The 21342-nt window shown below is 44.6% G+C and overlaps 1 protein-coding gene across 6 annotated transcripts in view; it reads left to right on the top strand.

The window, feature by feature from the left end:
- LOC128341879 (extracellular calcium-sensing receptor-like) overlaps window positions 1-20337 on the top strand; it is a 45358-nt gene extending 25021 nt beyond the window's left edge. For 3 of the 6 annotated variants that reach the window (XR_008314628.1, XR_008314627.1, XM_053288519.1), the window contains one exon: window positions 20041-20337. Coding sequence is in view for 1 of the 6 variants with exons in the window: in XM_053288519.1 (XP_053144494.1) it covers window positions 20041-20157 (117 nt within the window). In the remaining 5 variants the exon portion in view is untranslated. Of the gene's footprint in view, window positions 1-8045; window positions 8180-20040 lie in introns of those variants that run through there. The other 3 variants (XR_008314631.1, XR_008314629.1, XR_008314630.1) reach the window with 2 other exon arrangements.
- Window positions 20338-21342: the final 1005 nt, after the last annotated feature.

Genomic DNA, 21342 nt, shown 5'->3' with positions numbered 1-21342 from the left:
AGCTTTGGAATTGCATTGAGCTCCCAAAGATATTTGGGTATTTCTGTCTCAAAATGCTGTCCCAAATCCCTTTGCAAGGTCAGTTTGCATTTCAATAACACTGAATACAACACATACTTAACTAAACAATTCATGCTCAACAGCTTTTTGCATATCTTATCTTCTGCTAATCACTCAGTGCCTCAGCTGGAGTGGAGAGAGTCAGAGAAGTCAATTTCAATTGCAATGCTTTCCCGAAGAACAAAGCATTCTGTCCGAAACACAGCCATTTCGATTTGGAAACAAAAATCTCTGTTTTTTAATTCTTGATTTTGTTTTGCTTACAAAACATCCGAAATTGCCATTTTCGGCACAAAACATTTTTTTGTACCCGAATCAAAATGCACAAGCCTAATTGAAGGACACTCCCAAATACTTCAACGAGGAGTATTGCTCTATGTGTTGGGCATTAATACACCATCTATGTTTGATATTGCTACTGTCAAAAACTCCCACCTTTGTTTTGTCATAGTTAATCCTTCACCAGGAACATCACTTCCCACTGTGATCATCAGGAGAGGTTCATCTGCAGTTTCCATTGGCTTGTCTGGTTCCTACTTGGGGATGAGCCTTTTCTGTTGCTGCCCCAAGGATTTGGAATACACTCCCTGCTGAAACAAGAGCTTCATAAGAACATAAGAACAGTCCTGCTGGATCAGGCCCAAGGCCCATCTAGTCCATCATCCTGTTTCTCACAGTGGCCCACCAGATGCTGCTGGAAGCCACAGACAAGAGTTGAGGACGTGCCCTCTCTCCTGCCATTACTCCCCTGCAACTGGTACTCAGAGGCATCCTGCCTTTGAGGCTGGAGGTGGCCCACAGCCCTCCGACTAGTAGCCATTAATAGACCTCTCCTCCATGAAGTCACCCAAACCCCTCTTAAAGCCATCCAGGTTGTTGGCTGTCACCACGTCCTGTGGCAGAGAGTTCCACAAGTGGATCACGCGCTGTGTGAAAAAGTACTTGCATTTGTTGGTCTTAGACCTCCTGGAATACAATTTCATGGAGTGACCCCTGGTTCTAGTGTTGTGTGAGAGGGAAAGGAATTTCTCTCTCTCCACTTTCTCCACACCATGCATGATTGTATAGACCTCTATCATGTCTCCCCACAGTCATCTTTTTTCTAAACTAAAAAGCCCCAGATGTTGTAGTCTTGCCTCATAAGAAAGGTGCTCTAGGCCCCTAATCATCTTCGTTGCCCTCTTCTGTACCTTCTCCAGTTCAACAATGTCCTTTTTAAGTTGTGGTGACCAGAATTGTACGCAGTACTCCAAGTGTGGTCGCACCATAGTTTTGTATAAGGGCATTATAATGTTAGCCGTTTTATTTTCAATCCCCTTTCTAATGATCCCTAGCATTGAATTGGCCTTTTTCACAGCTGCCGCACATTGAGTCAACACTTTCAACGAGCTCTCCACCACGGCCCCAAGATCCCTCTCCTGGTCTGTCACCATCAGCTCGGATCCCATCAGCATATACTTGAAGTTGGGTTTTTTCGTCCCAATGTGCATCACTTTACACTTGCTAAGATTGAACGGCATTTGCCATTTTGTCACCCACTCCCCCAGTTTGAACAGATCCTTTTGGAGGTGCTCACAATCCATTTTGGATTTCACTACCCAAAAGAGTTTGGTATCATCTGCAAATTTGGCCACCTTACTGCTTACCCCTGCTTCTAGATCATTTATGAATAAATTAAAAAGCACCGATCCCAGTACAGATCCCTGGGGGACCCCACTTCTTACTTCCCTCCATTGTGAAAACTCTCCATTTATACCTACCCTCTGTTTCATGTCCTTCAACCAGTTAGCAATCCACACATGTACTTGTCCCCTTATCCCATGACTGCTAAGTTTCCTCAGGAGTCTTTGATGAGGAACATTGTCAAAAGCTTTTTGGAAGTCCAGGTAGACTATGTCAACTGGATCACCTTGATCCACACAATTGTTGACACTCTCAAAGAAGTCCAAAAGGTTGGTGAAGCAAGATTTACCTTTGTGGAAGCCATGCTGGCTCACTCCCAGCAGGGCCTGTTCTTTTATTTGCTTTACAATTTTATCCTTGAGGATGCTTTCCATCAATTTGCCTTGAATGGACATTAGGCTAACCAGCCTGTAATTTCCCGGATCGCCCCTGGATCCCCTTTTGGAAATCAGTGTTACATTTGCTACTCTCCAGTCCTCAGGTACAGAGCCTGATTTCAGGGATAAGTTAAATATTTTACCAAGGAGGTCGGCAATTGCACATTTGAGTTCTTTAAGGACTCTTGGATGGATGCCATCCGGCCATCCGGCCCTGGTGATTTGTGAGCTTTCAGTTTGTCCAGACAGTTTAGAACATCATCCCTTGTCACTTCTATCTGATTCAGCTCTCTAGCCTCCATCCCTAAAAAGCCTGGTTCAGGAACAGGTATATGCTCAGTATCCTCTGCCGTGAAGACAGATGCAAAGAACTCATTCAGCTTCTATGCAACCTCCATATCCTTCTTAATAATCCCTTTCACTCCCTCATTGTCTAATGGTCCAACTGCCTCCCTGGCAGGTTTCCTGCTTCTGATGTACTTAAAGAAGTTTTTGTTATCCCCTTGATACTTTTGGCTAAATGTTCCTCAAACTCTCTTTTTGCCTCCCTTATTGTCACCTTGCATTTCTTTTGCCAGCGTTTGTGTTCCTTTCTGTTCTCTTCATTTGGACAGGCCCTCCAATTTTGGAAGGAAGTCTTCTTCCCTTTTATGGCTTCCTTGACGGTACCCGTTAGCCATGGTGGCATCCTCCTGGACTTAGTGGTACCTTTGCTCCTTTTGGGTATACCATCTAACTGGGCTTCTATTATTGTGGTTTTGAGTAAACTCCATGCACTCTGGAGAGAAGTGACTCTCCTGGTTTCCCCCCGCAGCTTTCTTTTCACTAGGGGTGTGCATGGTCTGGTGCACCCCCGGTCCGGCCCGGGGGGGACTGTTGCTTTAAGCGGGGGGGGGTGGTAGTACTCCCCCCCTGCCGCTCTTCCCCCCTCCGGCGCTGGTCATTTGAAAAATCTTCTTGGGGTGGCAGAGTTCCTCTGCCGCCCCTGCCCCCATCGTTGTTTGTAAAGCCTTCAAAGAGACGAGCGCTAGCGGCGTGCACGCGCCCTGTGCGGCATGCGCATGGCAGCGTCAGAGACAAGCGCGCGCCGTGCAGGGCGCATGCGCGCCGCTAGTGCTCATCTCTTTGAAGGCTTTACAAACAACGATGGGGGCAGGGACGGCAGAGGAACTCTGCCGCCCCAAAAAGATTTTTCAAATGACCAGCGCCAGAGGGGGAAGAGCAGCGGCGGGGGGGGGGTAAGTACTACCACCCCCACGCTTAAAGCAACAGTCCCCCACCCATCCGGACCACCGGACCTCCGGACCGGTCCTGCGGTCTTTTGAATTGTGACAGATCGAACCGTGCACACTCCTACTTTTCACCATACTCCTCATTTTGGAGAAGTTTCCTCTTCTGAAATTCATAATGTCTGTGTTAGACGTCCTTGGTGATTCTCTCCCCGCATGTATGCTGAATTTGATGGCACTGTGGTCACTGTTCCCTAAAGGGTCGATGACACTGACATCACGCACCAGGTTCTGGGTCTCACTCAGAATTAGATCCAAGGTCGCCTTCTCTCTGGTTGGTTCCATGACCAACTGTTCTAGGGCACAGTCATTTAGCGTATCTAGAAATTTGACCTCTTTGTCCTGACTTGAATGTGAATTTACCCAGTCTATGTGTGGGTAATTGAAATCACCCATAATTACAGCCCTGCCTCTCCTTGACGCCTCCCTGATTTCCTCCTGCAACTCCCAGTCACTGTCGGCATTATGATCCGGAGGGCGATAGCACGTCCCCAGTAGCACGTTCCCTTTCCGGCCTTGTATAGTCACCCACAGGGTTTCTGTGGAGGACTCCAGTCCACCTAGTTTTTCTAGCTTGTTAGATTCTATCCCTTCTTTAACATACAGTGCTACCCCTCCTCCAAGGCGCCCCTCCCTGTCCTTTCTATAGAGTTTATACCCAGGGATAACAGTGTCCCACTGGTTCTCACTGTTCCACCATGTTTCTGTTATGCCCATTATATCTATTTCTGCGTTAGCAACCAAGCACTCCAGCTCACCAATCTTGGCTCCCCCATCTCACCCATCTTCTCAGAGCTTCCCATCTCTGACAACTTTTTTAAAGGCAGTTAAGACACAATTGTTCACCCAAGCTTTTAATTAGGTACTTTTAATAGCTTTTAACATTGTTTTAAATTTTAAATTATTGTAATGTTTTAACCTTTTTATTTTTTGTTTGTAATATTTTTTTTGTAAACCACCCAGAGACATAGGTTTTGGGCAGTATACAAATATGTCAGATAGATAGATAGATAGATAGATAGATAGATAGATAGATAGATAGATCTATCCTTTTCACAATAATCAGCCAATCTAGCCAGCATTCTTCTAAGGCCACAGGAAATAAGTGCCATACCATTGGCATACATTAATATTGAAATGTTACACCTGTTAAGTGAAGGAGGGAAGAAACTGTGATTCCATAACCAATACAATGTCATTAATTAAATAAAAAGGGAGTCAATAGGCCACCATGTTTAATACCTCTCTTCAGTGGAATGGGGTCAGATAAAGACCCTTACATAGGAACATAGGAAGCTGCCATATACTGAGTCAGACCATTGGTCTATCTAGCTCAGTATTGTCTTCACAGACGGGCAGCGGCTTCTCCAAGGTTGCAGGCAGGAATCTCCCTCTCAGCCCTATCTTGGAGATGCCAGGGAGAGAACTTGGAACCTTCTGCTCTTCCCAGAGTGGCTCCATTCCCTGAGGGGAATATCTTGCAGTGCTCACACTTCTAGTCTCCCATTTATATGAAACCAGGGTGGACCCTGCTTAGCTAAGGGGACAAGTCATGCTTCCTACCACAAGACCAGCTCTCTTCCTATAGACCAGCTCTCTTCCCTTGTCAGTCCACTCTCACCTTGGCCTTGATGTCAGAATGTAATTCAGTTAGCAATAGCAATAGCACTTACATTTATATACCGCTCTATAGCTGGAAGCTCTCTAAGCGGTTTACAATGATTTAGCATATTCCCCCCCAACATTCTGGGTACTCATTTTACCAATCTCGGAAGGATGGAAGGCTGAGTCAACCTTGAGCCCTTGGTCAGGATCGAACTTGCAACCTTCTGGTTACAGGGTGGCAGTTTTACCACTGCGCCACCAGGGGCTCCACCAGTTAGTAATTTAACCTTATCAATATCCATCCTCTCAAGTTTCCCCCGAAGTCTGCACTTGTCCATCAAATCAAAAACTGACAAAAGGTCCATAAACACAACATAAAGTTGTTTTTGTGGCTGTCAGAATATTTCTGAATTATGGTCTTCAGGGTAGCACAGTGACCTATCGTGCTATGTCCTTCACAAAATCCTGTCTGCTCTAGATGGAAAGGTTTTATCAATTCCTCCCAATCCTCCAACTTATTCAAAAGATGACAAGCAGATTGATTGATTGATTGATTGATAGATTGATTAAGTGCTGTCAAGTTGGTGTCGACTCTCTTAGCGACCACATAGATAGATTCTCTCCAGTATGGTCTGTCTTCAACTTGGCCTTTAAGGTCTCTCAGTGGTGCATTCATTGCTGTCATAATCGAGTCCATCCACCTTGCTGCTGGTCGTCCTCTTCTTGCCTTCAACTTTCCCCAGCATTATGGACTTCTCAAGGGAGCTGGGTTTTTGCATAGTGTGTCTAAGGTATGATAGTTCAAGCCCAGTCATTTGTGCCTTGAGTGAAAATTCTGCATAGATTTGTTCTATGATCAATTTATCTGTTTCCTTGGCTGTCCATGGTATCCTCAAAAGTCTTCTCCAGCACCAAAGTTCAAAAGCATCAATACTTTTTCTATCTTGTTTCTTCAAAGTCCAGCTTTCAGATCCATTGAGTGTCATGGGAAAAACCATTGTCTGAACGATTCTAATCTTTGTAGGCATAGACACGTCACAGCATCTAAATCAGGGATTCTCAAACTTGGGTCCTCAGGTGTTATTGGACTTCAACTCCCATAATCCCCAGCCTCAGTGGCCTTTGGTTGGGGATTATAGGAGTTGAAGTCCAATAATACCTGAGGACCCAAGTTTGAGAATCACTGATATAAATATTCTTTCCAAGGCCTTCATTGCAACCCTACCAAGTGCTAGTCTGTGGTGTATTTCTTGACTGGATCCTTGACTGTTGATGGCCAATCCCAAGAAGCAGAAGCTATCCACCACTTCAATGTCTTCATTATCAAGACAATACTTTAGAATACTTTTTCTGTCTTTCTTCTTCAAAGTCCAGCTTTCACATCCATAGAGTGTCACAGAAAAAACCATTGTCCAAACAATTGTAATCTTTGTAGGCAGGGGTGCACTTATCAAGGCCCAGTCTCAACCAGCCCTGTGACTTTTGTGTTGAATCGCTGCCACCAAGTAGACCTTTGGCTGACTCTGGCTGAGTCCACTTCCAATAGCCTTCCAATACTCCAACAACAAGATATTTTGGTACAGCGGTAAAAGGCTTTAGGCATGGGATGTAGAACACAGACAGAAACTATTCTTTAAAAAAATGTAAACAAGAAATTTTACTTTAAAAATAGTTCATATTAAACCAATAGTTCCTTTGAAAGGTTTAGTACAAAAACAGCAACCAAATGAACATAAGGAAAAATGAAATGTGATCAAAATACATCCAAATTAACCTGTCTCTGGACCCTTGCTCAGAGTCCTCTGTAGTCACCTCTGCTTTTCCAGCAACCCGGCCTGTCCTTGTTCAGCCTCAGCTCCTGTTCTCCTTCACAGTTCTGGGAGTTCAACCCCAGGCTGCTTCTTCTTGCTTCTAAATGATTTTAGCTCTCCAGAGTTTTTACTCTCTGTCAGTGATTTCACAGCTCTTTCCAGCCCTAGCTCTCGGACTGTGCCAGTGATTCCTCCACTTGGACGCTTCAGTTCTGCACTTTCTTCTTCCCACTTGAACTTTACTTTGGACGCTTTTTCCAACACTCCAAATTGTCTCTCCAACTTGTACTACTACTCTGCTGAAAGCAGCATTTATATACATAAACATCCCTCCCATTTTTCTCACCACCAGGGGCTCATTCCAGGAATGAGCCCCTGGTGGCGCAGTGGTAAAACCGCTGCCCTGTAACCAGAAGGTTACAAGTTCGATCCTGACCAGGGGATCAAGGTTGACTCAGCCTTCCATCCTTCCGAGGTCGGTAAAATGAGTACCCAGAATGTTGGGGGCAATATGCTAAATCATTGTGAACCGCTTAGAGAGCTCTGGCTATAAAGCGGTATATAAATGTAAGTGCTATTGTTATTGCTATTGCTATTTTCTAAATCATCCAATCAATATAACTTAAATCCCCTCCATTTTCTAAAACATAACTAATAAAATCAAACCTCCACTTCCCTCCAAAATGTTAACTATCACTGTTCTCCCTCAAAAATGAAACTACAGAGCAGGACCCACAAATCTTTGACCCCAGCACAGTCTTTCCCAGTACAGTGAACAGCAAGGCAATTTACATAGAATCCTATTTACAAAAAGCTGTTTAGGCCTCATTCCTCCTCAGGGACTAGTATGAGGGATCATGTTCAGCCACATCAATCAACTTCCCTTCATATTCCACAATAGGTCTGAATGGCTCGTATTTGTGCCACTTTGAATGCTGGTGCAGTAAGAGCAATATACTGTAGGCGTCTTCCATATAGACTATACACTGCCACACATACTGTCATACATTGTCACTGCACACTAACACAGAATGTCTGTAATGACACACATTCTGTGACTTAAGAATCATTTGAGGTTAACACATCTCCAAAATTGGTTTCGGAAATAAAATAAACAACCATCTTTTCTTTTCCATATTAGGTCAGTTACAATTTTCGTAGCGGTGCTGTAAAAGATAACACTCAGTTTCCTTTTTTCTATCGGATGGTCCCAAAACAAGACCCGCCTTACCAGGGGATTGTCAAGCTTCTGCAGCATTTCAAATGGGCATGGATCGGTCTCCTGGCTCCAGAGAGTGACTTTGGTGAACAGTTCCTGAACACATTTGCATCTGTGCTCATCAGGAATGGTATTTGTATTGCCTTCTCACTAATTGTCCCAGAGCCGCGTGATGTCACAGTGTTCTTTGACATGAGTTCCTTTCTAGTTCAGAGACAAGCCAATGTAATTGTTTATCACATAGATACTGGCGCTGTATTTGTTCTAAAAAGGCTGCTGAAATTTGCTGAAATGTGTAAAAAACAAATTGTTGGGAAAGTCTGGATTGCAACAGCTTTGGAGGACCTCAGCTTGAAGTTGTTTTACAGACCAGCTGATATGCAGCACATCCATGGTTCTTTCTCCTTCTCATTCCAAACACAAAAAAGGAAAAGACACGACAGTTCTGAGGCATTACTTAATGTCATCAGACCACTTTGGGAGAAGGGATTTCATTGTTTTTATTCCAAACCTGAATTGTCTCTGAAAGGCAGAATAAGATGCACAGAGAAAGAGATACTGAAAACTTTGCCCCAGGATATAGTAGAAGAATTCATATCTCAAGACAGCTATAGAATTTACAATACTATCCAGTCTGTGGCACGTGCCCTAAATGCTGCAGACTCATCCAGACTGGATCGGAGGATGATGGCAGGTGCAGACAGGCTGGAACATCAAATGACACTATTGTGGAAGGTATTTCCTTTTTCTCATAGTTAATTACACCTAAAATGATGATCAATTGCTCAGAACAAGGTTGAGACTGAAGTAGTGTTGTCATGAATATTGAATATGATGGATGTGGATCGGTTTGAGGTCAAGCTGGTTAACCATCGAACTTGGATGTTTTCGATGGCTCTCCCTCGAGCTGGACTGGGCCTGGTTCAGCTTGACCGCCTCTTTTTAGGACTCACAACTGGGTCCATGGGTGCTGCTGTGGGTGCGAGCAATCTCTGCAATCTCCCCATCCCCTTGCTGGCCTTGTGCCACTTTTCAAAGAGCCATTTTGGCCCATTTTCAGGCCCTTCCAGCCCTTCCTCCGCTGGCAGTGGCCATTTTGGAGGCAGCCGCACATGCACCCTGGCCATATGCATGGCCTGGTTCATGACCCAGCCATGCAAATGGCCCAGGGCACATGCACGGTAGCTTCCAAAATGGCCACTGCCAGTGGAGGAAGGGCCAGAGGTAGTGTATGGCAGGAAGCTGGGGAGAATGTTAATTCTGAAAGGGAGTGAATGGATGTCAAAAATGGGCCAAACAGCCCTTTGAAGAGTAGCAGAAGCCTTGCAGGCAGGGGGTGGTGGTGGCAAAGACCCATGTACGACCACAGCAGCACCCTCCGAACCCGGCGGTGAATCCTAAATCTTTTTTTTAACCCTTAGAACCTCCGAACCAACTTGAATTCATGCTGAACTGGGGGTCTGTTTGGGGGAAGAAAACCAAACATGCCCAGTTCAGTTCAAGTCCAGTTCAGACTAGAATCAAACCAGGCAAACCAGTTTTGTGCACACCCCTATTGAACACAGCTGAGGAAATTGCATCTCATGAGATGCATAACCCCCTCCACCAACAAGTACTCTTTAGCTTCTCAAGGTGAAATGGGATTCTTGTTATCTTGTTATATATCTTGTTGAAATGGGGCCACATTTGCACATAAGGTGGAACCACAGTTGAAGGCAGTGGTTCCATGGACATTAAGTCCAAATGTGGGAAATTCCGGTTTGGCATGGCAATGAAACTGAGGGCTTAGATTTAGAACTCCAGTCTGAACACTCGGGTTATAGTGAGTTTCATCACCATGACCCAATATCTGATGCAGCCTGCAGTACTTTCAAATGTGGTACTGCAGGGTGCATTCTCTAGAAGGAGGAAGCTCGTCCTTCAACTCTGGCATGATTGGCTGGGTGGGTTGTCCTTCAGTCAAAAAGGAAGCCTGCACACTGCAGAGAGGACGCTCTCTGTTACGTCCAAATTCAGAGGGGAGAGAAGAGGGAGGGGCACATGGAACTGTGGGTCCACATTCATACGAATGCGACCTGGGGGACTTCTCTAATAGTTTTGTGTGGGCTGAGCTCTATTCTCTAGGCTCTGCCCCTTAAGGAAGACATTGTTGATATAGAAAGACCTGCTTATATGAGATTCAGGCAAAAGAACCATCACTGGCTCCCCCAGTCCCTTCCTGCTCCTGATCTGACAGCTGCTACAAAAACTAACCTCTATTAGGCCCCTCTGCTCCTTCAGTCTGGTTCCCTCCTTTGTTGGGGTAGCTTATATGGAACTGGAGGGTGGATGTCAGGAGATGTCAAAGTGCCAGGATGAATGAGAAAACAATTGCATTGCAAGTGTGCACAGGCATAGGAGAGCTACCTCACATGAGTTTCAGGGGCATAGCAAGGTTGGAATGGGCCCAGAGACAAGATTTTAAAATGGCCCCCCCCCCACTCAAAGTCCAGGGCCTCCGCACACCCCACGCCCCCAAGGATTTAAGTCTGATATTCCAAAATAAGTATGCTGCCTGGAAATACATTTCACTGAATACACACACGCACACGTCACAATATATAGTGATATACATTGAGTACTATACATTTGTTTTACTTTTAATGCCTAGAACACACTAGAAAGATGAATGATTAAAATGGACCCCTTGCTGCAGATTAGCAAAGGAGACTTTCAACCATACAGGGTGAGCCTATGTTTGTTTTCTCAGAATTCTGAACAAATTCAGTCAAGTTCGATTCCAGGAGGTTTTTCACAGGAGGCTTTTAAAGCCCTTTAACACACATCTCCTCTGGAATAGAGGTGCCGCATTCACATGTTGGCCAGATTTACCCTGAAGTCCCTGCAAGCTATTGGGGAGCAGTTCACACACAAGAAAAATAAAATAAAATAAAAGCACAAGACATGCTTCACAGTTCTCACTCAGACCTTCTGGGTTGCAAAACAACTTGAACATAAGTGCATTTATAAATGAATGAATGAATGAATGAATGAATGAATGAATAAAATAAATATAATACTGTTTCTTCCAGAAGTTTTTGTAATTTTCTGCCATGAAACAAGCCACTTATAGGACTTTTTAGATAGTTTTTTTTTTAAGCCAGCAAATTTTCCAAGCTGTTTAAAAATAAATATTCAGAGACTTCTCAGTCCCTCCCCCCCATATCAAAGCCCTATGGCAAGCAGATGCCTATATATCCGGGGGGGGGGGAGGTAACCACAAAAAGGAGTTCACACTCTACCTGGCAGCAAGGGGTCTTCTGCTGCAGAGAACAGTGGTGGCCACTCTGGCTGCCTCCTCCTTCCTGGCTGGCTTGGGCCCTACTGGAGTTCAGGCTTCACAGAGGCCTACACGAGGCCTCCGGGGAAGCCCCGCCCACCCGCCAATCAGCTGAGAGGCGGGAGAAAAGGAGCTCTTTGCAGCTTGTCTGCTGCCTGGATTGCCGGCCAGGAGAACAAGCTAGAGAGAGACGGCGAACAGGGCAAGTGGCTGAGGGGCCTTGGGGCTGGGCAGGGGGCAATGGGGAGTCACGTGAGGTGCGTCTGGGGGGCCCCTCCAGGCAGTGGGGCCCCCAGACAACTGTCTCCCCTTGCCCGATCGTTGTTACACGCCTGATGAGTTTGCTTTTTTTCAATGGTAATATTTGCTATATCATTCTAGCTTCATCCTTTTCTGAGCCACTTTTACAATAGTTCCATCATGAATGGAGTTTATTTTGATGAGAATGGGGACCTGGCAGCAGCTGGCTTTGATATTGTGAACTTTGTGGCATTTCCTAATCTGTCCATTGCCAGCGTGAAAGTTGGGAGTCTAGAAAGACTGGCCTCTGCAGAGATCATGTTCACTATTGACCAGAATGCTATTGTGTGGCCCAGGTGGTTTAACCAGGTGGGGATAACCATTGATTCCACTGTATTCATGTAATAACTTCAGTTGACTTCTAATCAGCTTATGATTTATTATTATTTATTTTATTTTATTATTCAATTTCTATACTGCCCTTCCAAAAATGGCTCAGGGAAATAATAAATAAATAAATAAATAAATACATAAGAAAGATGGCTCCCTGTCCCCAAAGGGCTCACGATCTAAAAAGAAACATAAGATAGACACCAGCAACAGTCACTGGAGATACTGTGCTGGGGGTGGATAGGGCTAGTTACTCTCCCCCTGCTAAATAAAGAGAAACACCACCTTAAAAGGTGCCTCTTTGCCCAGTTAGCAGGGGTGATACATGGTACATAAAGGAGAGGATTCCTAGTCAGTAAGTGGACAGTCCAATAACACAGGGCATATATATCAAATAAAGCAGCATGATGGAACATTTCTACAGAGATATGCAGGCAACATCCACGGTTGATTATCAGGGCCAGCAGAGAAGGAAGAGTAACTGCACTGAAATTGAGAGCTGGAAGTCCCCGTTTCTATGTCAGGGTCTTTCCAGTCAATTGTTTGTGCTGACAGCTGGAGAAACTGGAGACTGGAATGGTTGGAAACAAAAGAAGGCCTTACCTCGCAAGATGAGCATGCAGTAGAGGCCTTAGTGAAACTGTCCTTGAAGCGGGTATGGATGTAGCAGTGAAGTATGAGTGAGATTCTGCCAAGGTAGGAAACTGACAACAGAGACAGGCTGAGGACTCCGCAATCAATAGGTAATTGTGGGTTTGCTCCCACACAACCAGATTGGGAGCACAAATAGCTCCCAAACCTGGATGGGACACTTGTCTTACCCAGTTTTTGATTGTGTGAATTACCCCAGTGTCATATAAGAAATTCGTTCCTGTGGATAAAAAGAACATCTTGTTTACTTCCCTTAAAAGGAGCTTTGGCATCACTGCTTGAAAAAAGGAGGCCAGAGACGTGAGGTTCTATTGGGTCCTATAAAAATCTAGGCCTCCTTTCCACAGACAAAACCTGCTAACATGTTTTGTTTATGTTTCTGATACTGATGCCTAGAATCTGCCTCATTCTAAATGTGCGAAAAGCTGTCAGCCTGGATATGTGAAATTGGTTAAGGAAAGGGAGCCAGTTTGCTGCTATGCTTGTGCTCCATGCAAGGGAGGCACCATCTCCACTCAGGAAGGTAGGTGATGGTCCCCTCTCTTCCTACAGAGGAAAAGACTATTCATGAAGAATGAGTAAACGCCACTTCATAGAAATCTGTGAGGTTTTAAAAAGCATTTTTCAACTGATCTGGGGCCAGTCTCTCTCTCAACTAAAACTATGTCATGCAGTAGTTATGTGAATAAAATTGGAAACATCATTGTTTGTGTCAATCTGGGCAACTTTTTAGAACTGAAACTGAAATCCAATGCAAGTTATTTGAAGATTCTAGCTGAATGCTGTGGAAATGCACATCCAGTGTAAAATATTAATTGCTTATTGATGTAGCAGCCCATTTGTGGAATGCTGTGGATTCATCAGCAATTGGATGCACCTCAGTGTGGATGTATCACAATCAGTGGCATCGTTAGGGGGTCCCAGGGGCCCGGGGCCTCAATGTTCTGGGTGGTTCTCTGGTCCTCCCCTGCCTTGCCTGGTACCTCACCTCTTCCGTTGCCTCAAGGATGGCAGAAGAGGAGCTAAACAGCATGCTGCCCAGCATTTGAAAAGCAAGCAGGGAAGCAACTGTCTGGGCCCAGCCCCAGATCCTTTGGGGCATAGCAACACCCCAACAACATCATAGTGCGTCAGCATTTGTGAATTTCTGGCTGAACATGAACTATATAGGTGGCATTTGGGGGGATCCTTTTACCTTGTAGAGATACACCAGGTAGCAATTAATCAGGAACATCTCTAGCATGTGGTTGGGGAAGTTGCAGCTGCCGAGTTTCTGCCAGGATGCATCCTTGCCCAATTCAACATCAAGCTGGAAGACCAAAGCAAAGTGTGGGTGCATAGAGCCACATTGATCAAGCCAACTGTGTACGATATTGGATTGTACACACTATTTACAACTTATATGGTGCAAAAGGTAGATTAAGAATTGATTCATAGATTGTACTGACAGATTGTATCGATAGATTGGGACTTCTGTTGGTGTACCAATCACCCTACTGCCCAACAGAATCCCTAACTGAGCTCACGGACTTGGTTGCAGAGTTGGCATTGGAGTCCCCCAGACTTGCGGTTGTGGTGGAATTCAATGTTCACTTTGGGATCAATTTTTCAAGGGCAGCTGAGGATTTTGTAGTGACCATAACAACTATGGGCCTATCCCAAGAGAGCCAGCGTGGTGTAGTGGTTAGAGTGCTGGACTAGGACCAGGGAGACCCGAGTTCAAATCCTCATTCAGCCATGATACTAGCTGGGTGACTCTGGGCCAGTCACGTATCTCTCAGCCTAACCTACTTCACAGGGTTGTTATGAGGAGAAAATCAAGTATGTAGTACACCACTCTGGGCTCCTTGGAGGAAGAGCGGGATATAAATGTAGTAGTAGTAGTAGTAGTAGTAGTAATAATAATAATAATAATAATACATGGACGATCTGAAGTTGTATGGAAAGTCCCAGTCAGAAATCGAATCACTGCTAAACACTGTCCGTATATTCAGTAGCGATATAGCAATGGAGTTTGGACTAGACTGGACTAGTGCTGCATTAATAATAAACAGAGGGAAAATAACAAAAACAGAAGGAATAGAACTGCCCAATGGAAGCAAGAGCAAGAATCTGGAAGAGAAAGAACCTTACAAATACTTGGGCATTCTCCAGGCTGATAACATCGCACACACTGAAGTTAAAAGAAAAATGGGAAGTGAATACATCAGGAGAGTTAGAAAAATCCTCAAGTCCAAACTCAATGGGGGGAACACCATACAAGCCATAAACACCTGGGCTATACCTGTCATCAGATACACTGCAGGAATAATAGACTGGACCCAGGCAGAGCTAGAGACGCTAGATTGTAAGACCAGGAAAATCATGACCATCAATCATGCTCTGCACCCCCGCAGTGATGTCGATAGGCTATACCTCCATAAAATTGAAAAAGTTGAAGAAAATGAAGATGTAAAAATATTATGGGACTTCCGACTACAAACAGACAAGCATTTGCCACACAATACACCAGATATAACTGTAGTCGAGAAGAAAGAAAAACAAGTCAAATAATCGACATAGCAATACCAGGGGATAGCAGAACAGAAGAAAAAGAAATAGAAAAAATCACCAAATACAAAGATCTACAAATTGAAATTGAAAGGCTGTGGCAGAAAAAGACCAAAATAATCCCAGTGGTCATTGGCGCCCTGGTGCAGTTCCAAAAGACCTTGAAGAGCACCTCAACACCATAGGGGCCACAGAAATCACCATCAGCCAATTACAAAAAGCAGCTTTATTTGGAATAGCCTATATTCTGCGACGATATCTATAACAATTGACAATAAAATTCAGCCATCCCAGGTCCTTGGGAAGGACTCGATGTCTGGATAAAACAAAACAGTCAATAACACCTGTCTGACTGTGTAAACAAGATAATAATAACAACAACAATTGTCCCACCAATTTTTGGCTACAGGTAACTTGTATTTTTTGCAGATGTTCCAGTGTATCATCCCTTCTACCTTGTCATGCCTTTGTTTGTAGTCAGTCTGTGCGATCTTTTTACAACAGCTGATTAGGTGGTCCACTGTTTCATCTGCTTCTTTACAAAGGCGGCACTTGCTGTTGTGGATTTTTTGACTTTTGCTCTTATTGCATTTGTTCTTAGTGCCTGTTCTTGTGCAGCCAGTATTAAACCCTCTGTTTCTTTCTTCAAGTAACTATTCTTAAGCCATTGCCAGGTCTTGGTGATGTCTGATTTTCCACTTATATTGTGCAAATATTGACCATGCAGGGGCTTATTTCTCCATTTTTCTGCTCGGTTCTTGACTTGTTCTTTCTTGTAGGCCTGCTTTCTTTCATTGGTGTTGAATAGTTTCGCGTTATTGACATTTGAAGTGCATCTTCTTCACTGTCCTTGATATATTCTTCAAGGCCTCTTTTCTTCTCCTCTACTGTTTGATGGACTTGCAGCATTCCTCTTCCACCTGAGCTGCGAGGGAGGTATAGCCTATCGACATCACTGCGGGGGTGCAGAGCATGATTGATGGTCATGATTTTCCTGCACCATAAAATTGAAAAAGTTGTAGAAAATGAAGATGTAAAAATATTATGGGACTTCCGACTACAAACAGACAAACATCTGCCACACAATACACCAGATATAACTGTAGTCGAGAAGAAGAAGAAACAAGTTAAAATAATAGATATAGCAATACCAGGGGATAGCAGAATAGAAGAAAAAGAAATAGAAAAAATCACCAAATACAAAGATCTACAAATTGAAATTGAAAGGCTGTGGCAGAAAAAGACCAAAATAATCCCAGTGGTCATTGGCGCCCTGGTGCAGTTCCAAAAGACCTTGAAGAGCACCTCAACACCATAGGGGCCACAGAAATCACCATCAGCCAATTACAAAAAGCAGCTTTATTTGGAATAGCCTATATTCTGCGACGATATCTATAACAATTGACAATAAAATTCAGCCATCCCAGGTCCTTGGGAAGGACTCGATGTCTGGATAAAACAAACCAGTCAATAACACCTGTCTGACTGTGTAAACAAGAAATAACAATAAACAAGAAATAACAATAAACAAGAAATAACAAGACTGTGTAAACAAGAAATAACAATTGACAATAAAATTCTGGCATCCCAGGTCCTTGGGAAGGACTCGATGTCTGGATAAAACAAATCAGTCAATAACACCTGTCTGACTGTGTAAACAAGAAATAATAATCCCATGTGGTCTCGGGACTGACACATATTGCTGATAATGTGCTTGACCTGGGCTTTTACTGGTCATGTGCTTGATCTGGTATTCATATCTGATCAGTGTGGCATTCCGTGGGTGAGGACTCCTGTGATTTCCCCATTGTCATGGACAGACCACATCAGGTTAAGGTTGGACTCACACTCTCACCCCTCCTCTGCAGGGGTGAGGTGCCTATTAGGATGGTCTGCCTGAGAGGGTTAATGGATCCAACAGGATTCCAAAATGCCTTGGATGGATTTAGTGTTGGCTCTGCCAGTGAGGAATGCCCTGGTGAGGATTGGAACAGCAAACTCACCGGGGCACTAGACATGATTGGTACCAAGGCTACTCTCTGACTCGCTTTGAAATTGGCCACTTGGTATACAAAAGAACCATGGGGGCCGAAGTGGCAAGGTAGATTATTGGAGCATGCGTGGAGGAAGACTCGATTCGAATCTGTCAGATTACAACATAGAGTGCATTTGAAGACCTATGCTCTGGTAATATGGGTGGCAAAGAAGCTATTCTTTTTAGCCCGTATTGGGTCTGCAAGTTCATGTCCAGTGGAGTTATTCAGGGTTGTGAGAGCGCTAGTATATACTTCTCCTCCCTTGAATCAGAATTTGGAACCATCTGTGACCTGCTGTGACATGTTTAAAGAGTACTTTGTGGATAAAATTTATCATATTCTGGCTGACTTAGATTTGGGTCCCACAATTACCGCAGTGTTTGATGCGGGGTTGTCCAGTAACTCCTCTTGTGTGGTTAGGCTGTTCCAGTTTGTGCCTCCCAAGGATGTGGACAAGTTGCTTGGAATGGTATGACCATTCCTGTTTGGAATGGTCGGACTACCACCTATTCTCTTGACCCTTGTCCAACATGGCTTATACTATCTGGCATGGAGGTAGAAGGCCTGATTGAGATTATAAATGCTTATCTGAAGGAGGGAAGGATGCCTCCTTGCCTTAAGGAGCCAATTATTCGATCTCTTTTGATGTAGCCTGCATTGGATCCCGCAGAGATGAGCAACTATAGGCCTGTCTCCAACCTTCCATGATTGGGCAAGATAACTGAGAGGCAAGATAATTGAGAGGCCTCCCAAATCCAGGCAGTCTTGGAGGAAACTGATTATCTAGATCAATTTCAGAGTGACTTTTGGGCAAGCTATGGGGTGGAGACTGCCTTTGTCAGCCTGATGGATGATCTCCAATTGGGAATAGACAGAGGAAGTGTGACTGTGTCGGTCCTTTTGAACCTCTCAGCAGATTTTGATACTATCAACCATAGTATCCTTTAGGGGTGTGCACAGAATCAGCTGGTCCTGTTCAGTTCAAGTCTGGACTGGACCAAACTGGGCCAATTCAGTCCAGCACCCCCTCTAACCCCCCCTCCAGTTCGGTCCAGTCTCCCGAACCATTTTTAAAATTTATTTTTAAAAAACTTATCCCCTTCGGGGGAGCTGTTGGAGGTGGCAGGGTTGGAGGTGGGCCGTGTAGGTACCCCATCCCCCCACCAGCCTCCCTTCATGCCCATACCATCAGTCCATCCGGCTCTTCGGCCCGCTCAAGCCTTCCCCCTCTGGCATGGCAGTCATTTTGGAGGCCACCGTGCCTGTGCAATTGACCTCTTTGTGACCCAGGCCACACAGAGGCCAATTGCACAGGTGGGGGGGTGTTTGGTCCAGGGTTGGACCGAACAGAGGATGGTTCGGATTGACCCCAAATGGTCAAACCAAACTGGTTCAACGTTGAACACGTTTGACGTCAAACCTGTTTGCACATCCCTAGTATCATTCTGGAGCGTCTGAGGGTGTTGGGGTGGTAGGCACTGCTTTGTAGTGGTTCCGCTCCTACCTCTTGGGAAGATTCAAGATGGTGTCCCTTGGAGACCATTGTGCTTCAAAATCTGAACTTTTGGATGGTGTCCTGCAGGGCTCTATATTGTCTCCGATGCTCTTTAACATCTACGGGAAACTGCTGGGAGAGATCATCAGGAGGTTTGGTGCAGGGTGTTATCAGTATGCTGATGACACTCAAATCTATTTCTCCATGTCACCATCAGCAGCAGAAGGCATAATCTCTCGAAATGCCTGCTTGGAGGCAGCAATGGACTGGATGAGGGATAACAAACTGAGACTGAATCCAGATATGACGGAGGAACTTATTGTGCAGGTGGAACTCATGAGACGATTTTTATCTGCCTGTTCTGCATGGGGTCACATTTCCCCAGAAGGAACAGGTATGCAGTCTGGAAGTGCTCCTGGATTCACACCTCTCCCTGGTGTCTGAGGTTGAGGAGGTGGCCAGAGGTGCTTTTTATCAGCTTTGGCTGATACACCAGCTGCGTCCATTTCTTGAGATGAACAACGTCAGAACAGTGGTACAAACGCTGGTAACCTATACAAATGACTACTGCAATGAGCTCTATGTGGGGCTGCCTTTGTACATAGTCTGGAAACTGCAATTGGTACAGAACACTACAGCCAGGCTGGTCTCTGGGTCATTCAAAGAGACAATATTACTCATATACTAAAAGAGTTACACTGGCTGCAGATAGGTTTCCGAGCAAAATACAAGGTGCTGGTTATAACCCATAAAGCCCTAAACAGCTTAGGCCCTGGGTATCTAAGAGAACATATTCTGCTCCATGAGCCCCATTGCCTATTGTGATCATCCGGAGAGGTCCACCTGCAGCTGCCACCAGCTCATCTGGTGGCTATGCAGAGATGGACCTTCTCTGCTGCAGCCCCGAGACTCTGGAATGCACTCCATGTTGAGATGAGAGCCTTCCCATCTCTCACAACTTTTACAAAGTCATTAAAGATTTACCTTTCCATTCAAGCTTTTTAATTTAATTGTTGTTTTAAAATGTTTTAAGGTTTTTTACTTTTGTGTTTTGGCTTGTTTTTATGTTATTGTAAGCCATCCAGAGACGGTTGTTTGGGGTGGTATACAAATTTGAGAAATAAATAAATAATGAATAAAATAAATAAAAATTAAGATGGAGCAGCTTAACTTACGATTTCCTTGCTTTTTAGAACACAAGTGAAAACATAATACATCTTAACTTGCATCTTCACCTAAATGTTTCTGGATTATTAAATTATTTTGTATGTAAAGTGGATGTTAGTAGCACTAAAATCACTCTTATGTATTTCAGATGCAGACCATTGCAACAAGTGTCCAGAAGATCAGTATCCAAACAAGGAGCATGATCAATGTGTTCCCAAAGTCGTCACTTTCTTATCCTACGAAAAACCTTTGGGGATCACCATAGCTTGCCTTGCACTGTTCTTGTCATTATGCACAGCAATTGTTTTAGGAATCTTCATTAAATATTTAGACACTCCAGTCGTCAAAGCCAACAACCGTGACCTCTCCTACATGCTCCTGGTCTCCCTCCTGCTCTCCTTTTGGTCCTCCTTTCTGTTCATTGGTCAGCCCCGGAAGGTGACCTGCCTCCTACAACAAACTGCCTTCAGTATCATCTTCTCATTTTCCATCTCTTGTGTGTTGGCCAAAACCATCACTGTGGTGGTGGCATTCATGGCCACCAAGCCAGGGAGCAAAATGAGGAAATGGCTGGGGAAGAGTCTGGCCAACTCCATTGTCTTGTCTTGTTCCATTGTCCAAGTGAGCATCTGTGGTCTCTGGCTGAGTATCTCTCCCCCCTTCCCAGAGGCTGACATGCAAGCCCAGGCTGGGCAGATCACCCTGCAATGCAACGAAGGGTCTGTCACCATGTTTTACGCTGCCCTTGGCTACATGGGCTTCCTGGCGGCCATCTCTTTCATGGTGGCTTTCCTAGCCAGGAAGCTGCCTGGATCCTTCAATGAGGCCAAGCTGATCACCTTCAGCATGTTGGTCTTTTGCAGTGTGTGGGTGTCCTTTGTGCCCACCTACCTGAGCACCAAGGGGAAATACATGGTGGCTGTGCAGGTCTTCTCCATCTTGGCCTCCAGTCTGGGCTTACTGGGTTGCATTTTCATTCCCAAATGCTGCATCATTGTACTAAGACCTGATCTAAATACAAAGGAACATTTAATGATGAAAACTGAACACGGTACCTGATTCCTAATATATTCACTGACATACTGTGAGCCAGCATGGTGTAGTGGTTAGATTGTTGGATTAGGACCAGGGAGAGCAAAGTTCAAATCCCCATTCAGCCATGAAACTCAATGGGTGACTCAGGGCCAGTCATGTATCTCTCAGCCTAACCTCACAGGTTTGTTGTGAGGGTAAATATAACCATGTACACTGCTCCTGGCTCCTTGGAGGAAGAGTGGGGTATAAATATAAAAAATTTAAAAAAAGAATAAAATAAAATACTGCCAAGTGGAACATCAATATCTGCAGCACTGCCATAATTCCTGTGCATGTGTGATAATGGTGATGGTGCTGTTCTTCAGTTCTCTCTCTCTCTCTCTCTCTCTCTCTCTCTCTCTCTCTCAGGCCAACA

Source organism: Hemicordylus capensis, chromosome 2 (genome assembly GCF_027244095.1).
Source record: "Hemicordylus capensis ecotype Gifberg chromosome 2, rHemCap1.1.pri, whole genome shotgun sequence".
Lineage (NCBI taxonomy): Eukaryota > Metazoa > Chordata > Lepidosauria > Squamata > Cordylidae > Hemicordylus > Hemicordylus capensis.
Note: the sequence above shows the minus strand (reverse complement) of the source record. Positions and strands in the feature narration are given on the sequence as shown.